This window comes from Calonectris borealis, chromosome 9, assembly GCF_964195595.1.
Source record: "Calonectris borealis chromosome 9, bCalBor7.hap1.2, whole genome shotgun sequence".
Taxonomy (NCBI): domain Eukaryota; kingdom Metazoa; phylum Chordata; class Aves; order Procellariiformes; family Procellariidae; genus Calonectris; species Calonectris borealis.
Window position 1 is genome coordinate 19,193,309 of NC_134320.1, and position 16,203 is coordinate 19,209,511.

Consider the following 16,203-nt stretch of genomic DNA (forward strand, 5'->3'; position numbering starts at 1 on the left):
ACTCACAATTTTATTAAGAGGCTTTTTTTCCCCAAACACCCTAGTACTTCACTCAGGAAATCTCTCATGAAATGTCTCTAAGGACGAAGTCAGGTTAACTTGGTCTTCCAGAAATCATATGTCCAAACACTAAACTGCACACACAGTTACTGTTCTAAACCCAGCCATCTTCTCACCAATGGAAGTTACTACCTGTTCAGAGACAGCCTACATTAATTGAAACCCACTGCACAGCATCTTCAGGGTCCTCTTCCCACGCTTTATGTGAGAAGGGATATCTCACACATGTCAAACCACAGAGAATCTAATTTTACCATCCATTTCTTCTTATCCCATTGGGAATGCAAGTTAATGCTCCTTCCATGAGCTAGTGTTTACAGAGAGACAGTGAAGGTCAGCCAAGCATGCAGACTGGAGAGTCTCATGTTAACCATCATTACATTAATCTTAAAATGGCAGAAGTATAATCTTCATGCCTCAGAAAGGATATGCAGAGTAATGCATTGTATTTTTTTTGCTTCTTTCACCAACATCTCCCAGGAGAAAGTTTCACCAAGCACCTTCTATAGCTGTATATTTATCACAATGCTACCTTTTCAGAAACTTTTTTTTTAAAATGTCTGCAACTTGTAAATAAGGAGCCTCCCATCTTTTAAAAAATAAACTGCTGATGTGCTTTTTAATCTCTTCTTACTAAGAGAAAATGCACACAACACTTAGAGAAGTAAATCATCATCAAATAAAAAGCATCAAAGTTGCTTACTCCAAAGAATAACTTCAGGAAACAAACAGGAGAAAGGTGGGAAAAAATAAATTGCTGAAAATTTAAATGCATGTCCTACTGAAGGTTTGTTATTTTCTAGATGTACATTTTTTCCACCGACTAAAATACTAGAGCACAAATCCAAGTTTGCATTTACAGCCATTGTTTCGTAACAGAAGCAGTGCCAAGCAACGATTTTTTCTTCTCAGAACCGCCCAAACCAAAGCATTTTCAATTACATTTCCAAAAAACTGTCACATCTAACTTTTGTCAAGTTGAGTCACTTTTCCTGTGCCTCAGTCACACCCTATGTGAAAAAGAAGTAACAAAACAGTAGGAATTTTTTCAGACAAAGGTTGGTCCAGGTCAGTGCTAATTTGGAGGTAAATTAAGAAGTGAGGTGTACAATAAAAGAGACAACAAGCTTCACCAGAGGAAGCATCACCAGAGGAGACGATACATTACTTTCACGTTCAACTCATGAGCTCATTGGCAGAGTCCTCTCGACTACACATTCCCTAAATACAAACTGTGACTGCAAATACAAAGTGTTAACGAAGCACAGATTATTCTACAGGAAATCTATTGGTCAGATCAACACATGAACATGTGAAGCCATTTTGCAGTATTCCAACTATGTCATTTGGTTCATCTCATCAGAAAAGTCATCATTCAGACCACTTTAAAATAAACAAATACCTCAATATGTGGTGTTTCTCCCAGCTGTAGGTTATTAAAAATAGTTGCATAGTCCCCATTTAAATTCATCAGTTCCTCATGACTTCCTCGCTCAGTAATGCTGCCTTCTTTCATGAAGATCACTTCATCACAGTCAACAAGATACTGGAGAAAACAACAGTAAAAACAAGTCTTTATCATTATGTGGAATAATCAGACACACTCCCACACAATCTTGTTCAGTAATTTATAGACATTTGCACACAACACACCTCTTCCAAGGTAACAAACATCTGATTTTTAAAGGTCCTGCATTGACTAGAACACCATGATTATTCTCGCTGTACACAAATAAAAAGGTTTCATGTTCTATCAAAAGCAATCTGTTATAGAAGACACAATTCAGGATATCTAAACACTGCAAATATTGATATACTAAGTATTAATATTTCTAGGCACAGAAAATTGCAAAAAAATCTCAGAAGACATCCATTCTGATAAATCTAAGTTTTTCTGATGTGATGAACCAGCTTTATAGCAAGTTAGCAAAAGTGATTTTGAACAAGGTATTTATTTGTCTGGTAAATTTTATTTAGCCAAGTGTTACCAGTCCACATCAGACACCAAGCAGCACTGATATCAAATAAAGAATTAGATTGTGCTTGCTGCATATTTGCAAACCTAGTTTGTAAATGTAAACCATGCATCCTATAAATGGACAGGGTTGTGCTGTAACAGGTCAGGGCACAGAAGTTTCCAGTATGAAGGCAACTGACTAAACAGTATTTCAAGAAAGTACAAGAAAGAAAGAATGAGAGATGTAGTACCTGAAGCTGATGAGTGATGAAAAGGACAGTCTTTGACTTCAGATGCTTCCTTATTGCACTGTTAAAAATGTGATTTCCAACATGAGCATCTAAGGCACTAAGGGGATCATCCAGGATGTAAATGCTCCTGTCGCTATACAGGGCTCGCGCCAAACTGATTCTCTGACGCTGTCCTCCACTCAGGTTGGCCCCTCGTTCACCAATCTGTACAGACACACACCCATTATTTTATTTCTACAGCATCATGCAACACAGATATTCAGAGCTCAAGAAGTGACCAAATGAAGCAGATCATAATATTTTTATTTTTATATATATACACACACACCCCCATAATATTATATATTGTTTTAATACATATATATATTCTAGTTTAGGTGTCCACTTCTTTGTGAAATGTGTTATTCACATTCAAGGTTAATACGCTTGAAATGTGGCAGTACTTTTTTGCTTATTTTACTTTTTTTGTATTAATATAGCCATGCTTTTTTCTTAGCCTTTTTAAATCAAGTTCCAATAGGTCCTGCTAAGGCAGCTAAATTTACAACACAATAAAAAACTCCCAAATTGTCAACATCTGAGTCAAAAACATAGCACAACTCTCAATAGCCCACAGCCTGCATAGGTAAGCTCAGCTCAAGAAGGTGCATTCAACAGCTTGGCTTATATGCTGATGTTCCCCTCATTCCAGTCTCATCCCCAAACCAAAACTCTACTTTTCTCCATCTACTAATTAGTTTATTATAAGCAAAATTTATACCTCTGTCAGGTCCCCATTTGGAAGGATGGCTAGGTCAGGCCTTAGACAGCAACCATTCAACACCGTATTGTATCTAAAGAACAATTAGATCTGTGGTAAGAACATGTTTTTTCCCCCCAAGTATCTAGCTGGTACAGCATTATCTCACTTTCTACACTAACAGCAGACATTCCAGCAGCCTAAAACAAATTATCTGCCTTGGATTCCCAGGAGGAAGCAGAGGATAGTAATTAACCACCTACTTCTGAAGTACAGTGAAGGTAAGGAGGCAATTTCTTTCCAGGGATAGCTAGCACAGGCCACTGGGAAGGCCCCCGCTGGGGGAGGGCCACGGAAGGTGCCAGTACATTGCAAACAGCCGTTGTGGTGTTTAAAGAGGGCAAGGCCAGGACAGAAAGAGCAAATGCCACTTCAGCGCTGCCCCACAGCAGCTGCTAAAAACAGATCAGGCAGTACTCCAACGTGAGGTACAGCCCTCACCGCAAACGAGCAACAACAGACGCACTGACAGTCATCAGCCACAGTGACCACGTGCAAGAGAGGCAGGCTCTTAAATGAGACTTAAAGGAGTCTTAAAGACAGACTCTAAAAGGATACATAGGCTTCAACTGCAGTGTACTCTGCATTAAATTTTCCCACACTTGGGCCAAGAATTACTAAGCTTTCATGAAAATCAGCAAGCAGTTCTGACAAACCTTTCTTCATCATATTCCTTGCCAAAAAGAATGTTGTCCCGAAGTGTGGCATTGAGAATCCAGGCCTGCTGGGCCACATATGCAAATGTTCCACTTACTGCAATGCTACCCTCCAACAGGGTCATCTGAAATTAAAGATAAACTGTGAAATTACGCTATTCCATATTTAGAATAGACTTTCTTCTACAGAGTACAAATAAGTGAAATAGGATATAGGAAAGAGAAGAGCAGTAGTAGTCAAAACAGAATTTCTCACCTGTCCTAAAATTGCTGAGATAAGTGAAGTTTTTCCGCTCCCCACACTGCCACAAATTCCAACAAGTTTTCCCTAGACAGAAAAAAAATAAATTACAGTATTTCTTACGTTCTCCACCCCTTTCAGAATTCGGACTACCTTTAGTACCTCCGAGGGGACACTTGGACATTAATGACAGCTGAAAATGGACATAACAGACAAAAAAGCAAGACAGTCAGTATTTTGACTCTCAAATAATAAAGAGTGAATACTATGCCACAGTGGACTAAAACTGAATCAACTCTGCAGGTAAAAATGAATGTATTTTAAGATCAGCTTCCCTTTGACTGGGCCTGATAGAGGCCCAGAGAATGCTGCACTCAGCCAAAAGCACCAAGGCCTGCCTGCACAGAATGCACCAAGATGCTTTTGAGAGTGGTAAGGAAAGATATAAAGAAGGAAAGACTAAAAGAAAAGTAGAATTTAGGATATATGAGTCCAGTAAAACTCCTTGCCTATGAGATGCAGTTTGCTAAGGAACACGTACCAAGAAAAGGCTAGAATCCAGTCACTTTGAAGCATTCCTCTGCAATAAATGGGTGGGTTGATACCCACGTTAAACATGAATTCATCAAAACCATTTTTGTTCCTTTTGGAAAAAAAGGTAAAGTGGACAAAAAGAGTATATAGCCACTTGTGGAACACATTGTTGGCCTCCTCTTATTTACAAACTTCTGATAGAAAACTAGCCTTTACATTTTCAAGTAACTGTGTACTTCTTTTTCAAGGCTATTTTTTAAACTATACACATCCTTCTCAAAAGTTTAAAATACAGGCTTTTTTATAGTTTAAAATAGTTTAAACTGTCCCTCTATTCATATGACTGCAGGAGACAATTTCACAATAAATATCTTGATAAATGGATCCCATTACTACAACATCCAACTGCCAGATTGCAAAACTTTTGACATTTTAGATGCTTTTACCCATCTTGGAATTGGAGGACTCCAATTGCTTCTAAATTCTTGAAAATCTCTGTGTCCTTCTACCATACAAAAATCCTCAAGGAAAAAAATTGCACATTCTTCAATGAAAAGCACTGTTATGCTCCATTAGAACACCTACTCACCTAAAACGTTCACCCAGAATATAGCTGAAACCCTGCAAAATCAACAAACGGCTGCAGGAATACACCATCCACCAATACCCCACCGATACCCCTGTTGCTCTGCTGATTCTTTAAATTCAATGGCTCATATACTATAGTGAGAGCTACAAACTATCAGTTAGAAGTGAAAGCTATACAACCTGCGGTTGTTTCATAGGCTGTTTGCAAAGATCTAGTTTGCTAAACCGGCACAGCTGTTTACATCAAGATCAGACACTGCATCCTGGATACTGCAGTTGCCATGGATATTACAGGGGTGTACAAAAGCAATATGCGCCATTTCATGCAAAAATACACAGCTCTCTATTCCAAGGGACAGCTAGAAATGAGGCCTTTTGAAAGCTCAGATTTCCTCATTTCTTCTCTTACCTTTTCTATCTCCAAGTCAATGTTGTAGAGAGTCCTCTGAAGCCGAAGGTTAACCAGGTGGATGATTTTGTTCTCCTCTTCGGGGCTAGGATGGTCATCATTGTCCACTAGAAGATGGCCCTTCTGCTCTGCCAGCACAGCTTGCTGTCCCTCATTCTGCAGCTTCATTTTCTCTTTCTTGCCCTTGGTGACTTTCTTGTCTTTTTTCACTTTGGGGGTCAACTTTGGTGAGCTCTGGACGCTGGCGTGGGAGAAGTCCCAAGCCAAAGTAGCATTTTTCACCTCTATCGCGGTGTGAGGATTGGCTGGTTTTTTCTTTATCATATGAACCTCTTCCATTAGAAATAAACTCTGATAGGAGTTGTGAGAGAGGTGTAAAGATGAGACACCTGATCAAGACTGGGAGACAAGCCTACGGCACACTCACGCAGCAAAACACATCAGGCTATATAGTAGGAGGAAGCTGAAGAGCAAAAGGTAGCTCATTAGTGTAAACTAACTCCAGGCCTGCTAAGTGGCTGGGGCATTCCTGGATGTGGTAGAAGCACTTAGATACACTAAGACTTTTACAGAACTACAATACTCTGGATGCGATATGAAAGGAGCTTATTCTTTAACACTGTTTGCAACTGCAGCTCTGTAATTTCCAGATTAAAAAAAACACATGAGTAGAATACATGGGTTGGGGAGGAGAGGTCAGTTTGAGGGAAAGTGACTGACTTTTCCTACACACCAACTCATTATGGAAGGACATGGAATGACTTTTAACCTCAGCCTTCACCCTTCAACTTTTCTGCTGGGAAAAAGTCATCTGACACAAATTTAGCTGACCTTTCTCGGGCTGCTTGACAATAAGAAGTAAGCCATTAAGTCCATTGTATCATGTTTTCTACCACATCCATCAGTATTTACAATCAACACATATTAGGAAGAGATTTTTCACACAGTTTAATTACAAGATAAAATGTTTTCCACTTACATAATTTATGTTTTGAAGTAAGAAGCCTTTTGCGATTAAAGACTTCTCAATTCTCAGCCTTATTTACTCTTGCAATTGCTATGCCCAAATCATACATTCATACAGAGTCAAAAAGTCAGTTACATTTTTCTGTGATGTTAGAGTATCCCCACCTTGTGTTACAGATTATGCTGTTTACAGTCAAACTGGGAGATATTACAATTTCCCCTCTCCTTCTCTTCCCCCCCAAAACTCCATTCCTTACATGTGGTTTTAACAAAGCCTGATTTAGGGTGACTCAGAAGATGAAACAAAAATGCTCAAAAGCAACGGGATCTCAAAACCATTCTGCAGATCCCATTCTTCTCACACCCAGATTTGTTTCATGAATGCGTTACACAGAATCCATATATCTGTCAATATTTGTGGAATCCTATTTGGAAATTTCTGCAAGGTGCAATGAACTATTGTCTTCAAGAAAGAAGACAAAATAAAGGCCTGTCCTCTGAGTTCATACTAAAGTACACACAGTGTATTCACTTCACAGGGATTGAAGGATGAGATAGGATTGATTGTTATAAGGGTTTTAATCTTCTGCCATAGATTCTGTTTCGTCAGATCACAATGGCATTTTAGTGATCTGGAACGTCAGATCACTCCATCATACGGTGGAGTTTCAGTCATCGGTCTGGAAATACAAAACCTCAGTTTTTCACGACTACAAATAAAACTCCACTGGTTTGTCCAAAGCTGCCTACATAATACATGACATTTCCAAAAAAGAGTTTCATTAGCAAAAAACTAAATTTCATTGCAGACATGTTGCACTGTCTTTTCATGCAGATGGTCTTTAAAAGGGAGTTTAAGAATTATTATACTGTGAGCCATCTAGTCCTGTACTTTATCTCTTACAGTGGCCAACATCAAAATCCTAAAATCATTAAATAAGAATATTTTGCTTCCCACACTGGTACTATCTTAAACTTCTAATATTCCTTCATTAGATTTATATCTCTTTTGCAGAATCCAATAATCTGGAGTGCCAGGTGTAAAGAAAAAACTCCTCAGTCACTAAAACAACATTACCTTCCAAGTGTTCCCTTAGCATCTATTTATTATACACATACAACACTCCACACTTACATTTAAAACTGTAAGGCCAAATGACTGCTCACCTTAAATCTGTCAACGGAAACAGATGCCTCAGATAGGGACTTCACTGAGAAAGGTGTTACTTTTAGAGCAAAAGTCATTGAATTAAAGACAGTGACCACTGTGAATGCCTAAAAATGAGACAAGAAAGAGAATCACATTTGGATGCAACATACTAACAACTCCAACCTTCTAAAAGTTGAAATGTCACAGCAGCAATCCAAAGCCATAGAAAAGGCCCACAGACCAAGAATAACCATTTAAATATTCAACATCATCTCAAAGAGCAGAAAACAGCAGATCTACCCTACTCTTTCTCCAGTGCTTTGTAACAGACCAAGACAGACATCTTCAGTGTTTGTAGGTCTTACGAAAGCAGCAGCTAGCAAATTCTGCATTAGCCTATTACTTGTGGATACCCAAGTTCAAATCCTGTGTAAGACATTTGTGCTGTTTGCATCCAAGCACACTGTAAAGTAAAAACATCCAGTAATCCCAATGCCCTATCTGAATAGCAAACAGGAGTGCTCGTTTACATTCAGCTCAAAACCTGTTCTGGGGAAGGTCAGAACTGAAACAGTACTGAGAGCTTTTTGTGCAAACTATAAGACTACATCTGCTGCTGTCACACCCATCAGATGTTCACTTCTGTGAGCAAGGCTACAGCCTGGCCACACAGGCACAGCCGCAAAGCAAAGAACATGATGAAGAGAAATGGCTTAGCAGAAAAGGTACTGTGGCAATATTGTAAATAGTATTTTCAACACTGCAGTAAGTTACCTGAGCTGCTGTAAGATCGTAGCCAAGGATCATATGGACAGAAAAGGTCACCACGCTGGCAATGACTACGACTATGGGAGCCACACCCACAGTGATGCTCTGGAAGTAGCCTGCACGCTCTAAGATTTTACGTTCTTCCTCACGAATTTCTAGAAATATAAATAGGAGCACCACATTTGAAGTATGATTCGGGGGGTACATACACAACAGACACTACCATAGCACTATAAACACTGAGTAAGAGAGGCCTAACTCTATGCTTTAGCATTTATCACATTATATACCTTTTTATAGAGATTGCAGTTACAGAGGAGCAAACTACAATGGTCTGTAAATCTCCATAAGAATAGAGGTCTTTTTATTTATTTAAAAATGGAGCAGCCAGCACATTTATTAAATGACAAAAAATGGAACAAAATTTAAAAATTTAAGATTAGTGCCAAGCCACAAACATCATTACGCTAGAAGGTGAAACTTCAGAAGCAGGTCTGTTTGTCCAACCCATCATGCGTAACAAATAGGAAGCCTAAAGGATGAAAGTGTTATTGTACTGCATGTACATCACCACCTATGGTACTAAGCCAGGAGGATGCACCAGGGTACTACACAATGGGGCATCTGCACAAAAGGAAACATTTGCAGATTGTGTGAACTCACTTTGAACATTCTGAGAAAATGGTTTGACCCAGGCATACATTTTAATGAACTTAATGTAATTAAGAACTTCATTCATCTTTTGCACACGCTCGTCTGTTGTTGATACACATTTTCTTCTGAAATAAGCTGTGAGGCGTGATACAAACATCTGAAACAAAAGGCAAGACCATGCAACATTAATGGCAACTCAGAAAAAGGAAGTACATTCAATTCCTCCTAATTACCAGAGAAAGCCAATTTTGAATCTGAAAAAGGGATTCAGGGATGGGGCAAGGCAATTGTTGTTCTAACATAGAAGTCAAGCTGGAAACACTATTCATATCCTCCCACTCCATCTGCACTGAGCACTAGACTCACGATAGCAAGTTTCAACAAAAATAAAATTTGTGAAAAAAAAGGTGTGCGCTTTTACCAACATTGAATAGTGTAACAAATCTGGTACTAGTTTCTGAGGCACAAAGACTACAAACACATTAACCTAAAGACACACCAAGTTGACTCTCATGGCAAATGAACAGTAGAACCCATTTCAGCCAACCTTTTAACCTGGTCCTGTAAGGCAAAAGAGCAAACTGGACTTTGCACAGCCAGATCAATTTCTACCATATGCCAGTGCTATGAAGGCGGTAAAACAGTTTTAACATTTTTACTAAATCAATCTAAAAATAAATAGTTGTTCATGTGTTTCTAAGTATCTGCTACTCTTACATTCATCCCGTTCCTGGTCTGAAATTCAAAACCAACACGCTACTTTAGGAAGTTTTCAGTTCCTTGCCCTTCTTCATACTCCTGCAATCTCTTTTGGAGTCCCCATCGAACTGAAAAAGATGATTGAACTCCACCCCTCATTCCCCCCTTCAAAATACAATTCCCATTATTTTAATCCTTACTGTTGGCCAAATAAATTGGACTAAAGTGGACTTCACAGTATTCAGCTTCCATGGTTTTTAAAATTTGTATTATGAATACAAATCTTCAGCAGCCTTACAGGCCATTTTAGAGGCAAGAAGATTTTGGCTTGAACTAGCCTATTTCACAGCTCAGCAGAAGTAGAGGCAGGAGTAACCAACTAAGAACACCCTCTCCCAGATGTGGTGCTTTTCAACATCTGTTGTTGAAATCTAGAGCGATGTGCTCATACAACACCGAGCTCCTGTACACAAGCTGGAGGCCTTGTGTCTTTCCAACCTCGACCACAAGCACCTGAGCATTCTGCAGTTTAATTTAGCTATGCATATTTATCTCAGTCAAATCTATCAGCTTTCCTATTTCCATTTTCTAATTTTCTTCATCATTTTGAGCTTCCTGTTTCCTGTTTGAGCTTCATACACCATTTTTAGAAACACCTTCAATAACATGCAGTGCCATAAACGGGCTAAATCTAGCACATTTCAACACCTTCTATTCAGAACTACACATATGTCTGACCTAATAAAAATGAAGCAAGTCTTAACTCTTTCCAACTCACCATTGCCGGGTAGAAAAGGATGAAGACAGCAGAGCCCAAGAAGCCTGTTGGACCCAGAATAATCACATTATAAACCATTCCTAAGATGGCCACAATAGGGCCCCCAGCCAACAAACTGCCAACTGCTGCAGCTTCAAACATTCTTTGACCATCATTGGAACATACATTTATAAGCTGAAAAATACACATAACAGATTATTTAGATTTAAGGCACAGCTCATTCTCGAAGGAATATATTGCATAACCCTTTTCACACTGCAATTTCCAAAATGATGCTGCAGCTTACCTCTCCAAGAGACTTCTCCTTGATGTTCTTCAGCTTAAGAATTTTCTTAAACGCCATTGTCAAGATAGCTCCACGCAGTCTAACCCCCGTGCGGTAATTCAAAGCCCAGGTTAGCGCAAGGGACCAAGATCGCACTATTTCCGTCATAAAGATGCCAAAAACTAAAAACAAGCTGTACTGCAGGTTGGACTCACTCTGTTGGGTATACTCCAAAAGATGTTTCACAACGAATGCCTACAGGAAGAAATGCAAGCTTGCATGAACACCCCTTCATCCCAGAAGACCATGCAACAACTTTATGTTAAGTTAGAAATAAGTAGGCTACTTTGCTTTTGAAAGAGCCGTTTGAAATAGAAAGCATCTTCTTTCTAGAAGTAAAAGGTGTCAATACAAGAAGTACTGTAACACAAAGCCCTGCTGAGAGCCAAGCACTGAGTCAAATTTAGTAAGTAAAGAGAGTTTAATTTGGAACCATATTCCTCGCAGCACGCTTCTAATCCTCCGTGTCTTCTAACTTAACATAAATCTGTCAGTTAGCTGAAAGCAATGCATTATCATACAGAAGAATTTTTAAATGTAGTCACTACTTATACATCTGCGCACATTAAGAAACATTCCTTTACGTGACATTAAGACCTTTTTTATTTTATCTTTGGTTTGCTTCAAACGTGCTTATTTGATAAAAAGGAACAATGTACCTACAGTTGTAGAGGGGAAGAGTGAGAAGGACATTTGCAAAACATTCCTGGAAATAAACATCAGCAGTTTAATAGTAAAGAAAAAAAACAAGCAGAAAGCACAAGGTACGCAATACCACAAATCATTGGGGACAGGGGAGAAAAAAAAAGACAAAAAATTAACCATTCAATCCCTCCCCATACCCTCTCCCCCCAAAAACATAAACACTTTACCTCAGGAATCACATTTCAAACATCACCTGCAGAAAGAGGATAGCCCCCAGAACCATCGATTCCCACTTCCAGCTCTTTGTGGTCCAACGGCACAATATAATATCATACAACTCACAATCACCAGCAATATTAAATACTATTGACTGCGAAACAATTGGCTTTTATTTGAAATAAAGTGCCATCTTAAATGGTAACATCTCAAAAACACTGTACAACAGGTAGAGCATTGTATAAACATACAATCTGCACATACAGGATAATTATAAAGGGCTAATATCTAACAATCAGTCTTAGCCTCTAACATAAACTAGATTTGAAACTACACACAAAATTATAAAGATACAAAAACAGAACAGTATTTGTTCATGAAGTCCAAAAGAAGTCAAACTTGCAGGTGCCAACAGAGGAGGGCTTCTGAGGCTGCGCAAATTCTGAAATCTGGTTTAAAAAGTATCCTACAGTAAGGCTTCACAGACAGCAAAAGATTTCCTAGAGAGCTTTTCAACAAATGATGCTTTAAGATACTGGTGCTTTTGATATGCTAGTACAGAGCAGAGAATTACCTTTGCCCACAATAAAAAGCAACAAAAAAAATCTGAGACCAAAGAAAATATTTGAGAAGCCTTTCACATCATAGTCCGTTGAAGTCCTCTTGGCTAAATCAGGTTTTGCAATAAGAGTTCTGTATAGTTTGAAGAGAGAGGAAAAAAACAAAACCCCACTACTTCAGCAAAGGCATTGATATCTATAGCCCAGCACCAAATAACAGAAAAAAATGGAGATCAAATTCATCTGTTCTGAGGAAAATAGTTCTGCACATCAGAACCAAGGAAACATGCTGTCAATAATTTTGCTCTTTCTTTTTCACAGGTGTGAATTGAAGCCAGATGTCCACCAGGTTCTAGAATGGCCACTGAGAAAATTTACATACCGATCCCTGAACAAATGTGAGGAGCTCACATTCACAAATCTATTGCATTCCAACTTTCTCCTTACTTGGATTTAGTTTTACATCAACTGATTGGACCACAACTGCATACAGTCGGTTTGCAGTTACTAAGGAGATTACTGACTTCTTTTTCCAGTATTCAATCCAACATATGCAACTGAGTCACTGAGCGATTGGGGTGAAAATCCCCCTTTTTCCTCACGAGCTGTAACTCAGCATGGTCGCAGACTGCAAGCATTTTCTCGCACACCACAGCATTGCTGAAAGTCTCCAAGAGAGGATGTATAAAGATAGCAGATGTTTCCTGGGGTCTCATTCCTCCCAAAACTTTTTAGTGCGATTTTTCAGCACTATTTTATAGATTCAGTACCTCCCGTGATGAAATAGAGACCAGCTTACATTATACCCCCATTTTTTTTTTCCGGAAGAAAGAAAAGAGGAAACAGCAGATTAAAGAATTTTGAAAAGGGAGGGGGAAAAGTCACACAGAATTAACATTTACATCTGAACGCATACTATTTGAATTCAAACTAGTTTAATAACAAGAATCCAGCATAAAGTTATTTACAAAACAAGAAAGTTATAGTACAAAAACTAAAACTCAAGCTAACGGGGAAAAAGGAACTCCTGTGACTATTGCCGTAGTAGTTGGTACTAGCTGCTCGGCTGTCTTAAGCATTCCCATTGAATAAACATTACCTTACCTTTGCTCTTGGCGTTGGCTCTGCCCAGCAGGACTGTCTCATTCTGACGCAGAAAACAGCCATCCTGAAAATTCTAAAGAACAGCTTCTGTCACTGGTCCCACTGCAGTGCTGGCATCCCTGCTGCAGCCAGCGTGCGACAGCACAGGGCAGGCTGCAACTGGAGCCAACTGGGAAATTGGGAAACTTACCTCCAATAGCTTACCACTCCCCCCTCCAATAACTGACCAAACTGCCAAGCTGTACTCCACTAAGATAGCAAGTTTCCCCATCTCCCAAACAGGAAGAATAGCTCTGAACAGTTGCAAACAGGTACATTGTTCAGACCTGGAGTTAAACTGATTATGTTTAGTAGTCCAAAAACTTCTTTGCTCCTCAAACCGAACTTGAAAGTTTTGGTAGCTGATCAAATGGCAGCAAATATTCACTGGAGAGAAATAGTATCTCACCTATACTAGTACATTCTGATGGTTATTACAAGGCAGTCTGACACATGCAGCTGTCTCACCAGGTTACGGGTTTGGATACTGTGCCAGATGCAGAATTTATCAAAATAAAAAAAAAAGGAAGACCCTTGAAGGATCTATCCAATATCAAAAAAACGCACGCAGGTAGTCTGCACAACTCCTTTCCAGTTATAACCATCACAATGCTCATTAGCAAAGCCACAGCTGTTGGCTGGCATTTCAGGGTCATAGACATTCAATTAAAATGTTTGAAGTTTAATATAGTGTTTAACTCCATTTTTATAATTTTCACCAATACATGAGATCAAGTCAAGTGCTTTTCCTGATCTCTCTTTTCACCTTCAGATGACTGAAAGGGTGTAACAATACAAGAAAGCACTGATGCTTCTGAGGAGACAGCATAGGCATATCTATGAGGCATGCCGTTTTTAAAAACAGGGAGGAGGGGATGGTAAAGACTTATTTTTCATGCCAAATGATGGAACCAAAAAGGAATTGTTCCTTATTCAGAGGAATGAATAAGGTTGCCTATAAATGGGCAAATGTCTATAGATAATTTTAAATTACCCAAATCGAGCATTAATTGCAGCGGTAGCCCCCAGCCTAGTGAAGATGGTTTGTTTTTCTCCTTCCCCTCCCGCTCTCTCTCATTCAGCAGTTCAGCTGAGACAAATTGAGAAAATTACACTCCAGAAATTAGGGGCAACCCTGCTGCAAGTTCTTTGCTAAAGACAAAAGCAGCTACTAAAGCTCTGTAGTGAAACAGTGACAGAAGCTCTTCTTGGGGAAAGCTAGTGCTGTTAAAACCTTAATCATGATTTATTATTACCAAAGTATATTACCAAAGTATGTTCATATATTTTATAATACAAGTTACTATAAATTATTACCAAGAAAGCAATACCACAGAAACATTTATTGTTATTCATATTACATGAAACAAGGCAAACTTTAAAAAGGCTTAAAAAGCAGAACATCATTTTGATAAGACATTTAAAAGCAGGAAAACATTTTAAAAAGACATTTCACCTAACAGTGCACCCAAGTGTACTTACCCAAGAAATGAACCTTCAGCTTACCAGCACACTGAAACGTGTACTACTAGCAGTAATACTGCTCCTACTCCTCAAGGGAAATGTGTAGAGAATAAATTTAGTCAAAATTTCAACTGTAAATCTGCACAGCACGTGCAACAAACAGGTGACAAAATATGGTGTGAATGTCAAGTCCCATATGTTGTTATCTTCATTACGACCCATAGCAACAAACAGCAGCAGTTCCTAGAGGCAATAACGTACTCTAACACTTCTACATGAAACCTGTCTGACCATTCTCTGCAGGATCAGTAAAGACTATACCCACAGACTTCTTGAGACCTGCTCACGTTAGTTTTTAAGTAGTGCTCTAATAAAATTGTTTTGTTCCACTTCTTGAAGACTGTGCTATTAATGCCAATAATCTAAGATTAGTGTTTTAGCAGACTGAATTTTATTCCAAGATAAATTTACAGAATTGCAAAAAGAAAAAGAAAACAATTAAAAGACCTGCACATAAGAATTTTATGCAAAAAGACCACATACCAGTTAAGGAAGAACTTTAAACTATACTCAAAACCAAAGAGAAAAATCAAGTGTGCATTTCCTCCAAGATACCTAAACTCCCCCTCCCTTCTCCAAGAACTTGCCTCAGTATTCAGCAACTGATCCACCAGCTGTAGGAAACCTATCTTGGATTATTGAATCACTATGGAATTTTGCCCCAAAATTTCTAGCTAGTCAAAACATTTAAGTGATTCTGCAATGAAAGCTTAAAATTTTACAGTTGGCCATGAGATGGAGCCCTCTGGGGTTGTTAAAAAAAGGATGGATATTACTTACTGGTCCACTAAAACCCGCGAGCTGCGTGATCATCAGACACACTATGGAAATGATGAGCCTGGTGCGGCAGAAAATCCACACAACCCTCCGGAGAGAAGCATCATCAGGTCCACTTTCTTTAAGTTCTTCCTGCCACAATCTCTCCAGCCTAATAAAAACAGAAGCTTCGTGTTACAAATTTTTCACCATGAGAGAAGGTACAAACTCATGGGTACTTCCTTTGTGAAAAGTCCAAGCACCCCCTAGCTCAGAGCAACAAAAGTTACTAGATATCAAGAGAAATAAATACATGGTACATTCTGTGAGGTAAAAGAGAAATATCTGCATCTTGAAATATGTACGTTGTGTTACTTCTAGAGAAGAGAGGGATGAAAAATACAATGTCTTTTGCTTTGTCTCGAGTCTCTTTGGCAATCTTAATATACTGACTTGTCACAGTCTTTCCTTGCTGATCTGACAGAAGAGTTGTGGAGTCAAAGCCTGAGAAAAATTCTCATTAG

The 16,203-nt window shown here is 38.9% G+C and overlaps 1 protein-coding gene across 25 annotated transcripts in view; it reads right to left on the reverse strand.

The window, feature by feature from the left end:
* The window catches only part of ABCC5 (ATP binding cassette subfamily C member 5), a 94,340-nt gene that overhangs the window by 61,935 nt on the left and 16,202 nt on the right, over positions 1–16,203 (reverse strand). For 21 of the 25 annotated variants that reach the window (XR_012674652.1, XR_012674653.1, XR_012674656.1 and 18 more), the window contains 12 exons: positions 15,704–15,851; positions 10,797–11,030; positions 10,511–10,684; positions 9,043–9,190; positions 8,386–8,534; positions 7,629–7,736; positions 5,496–5,846; positions 3,980–4,051; positions 3,724–3,848; positions 3,029–3,101; positions 2,269–2,472; positions 1,463–1,606 (listed from right to left, as the gene is read on the reverse strand). Coding sequence is in view for 12 of the 25 variants with exons in the window: in XM_075157206.1 (XP_075013307.1) it covers positions 1,463–1,606; positions 2,269–2,472; positions 3,029–3,101; positions 3,724–3,848; positions 3,980–4,051; positions 5,496–5,846; positions 7,629–7,736; positions 8,386–8,534; positions 9,043–9,190; positions 10,511–10,684; positions 10,797–11,030; positions 15,704–15,851 (1,930 nt within the window). In the remaining 13 variants the exon portion in view is untranslated. Of the gene's footprint in view, positions 1–1,462; positions 1,634–1,713; positions 1,783–2,268; positions 2,473–3,028; positions 3,102–3,723; positions 3,849–3,979; positions 4,052–5,495; positions 5,847–7,628; positions 7,737–8,385; positions 8,535–9,042; positions 9,191–10,510; positions 10,685–10,796; positions 11,031–13,360; positions 15,615–15,703; positions 15,852–16,203 lie in introns of those variants that run through there. The other 4 variants (XM_075157212.1, XM_075157216.1, XM_075157226.1 and 1 more) reach the window with 4 other exon arrangements.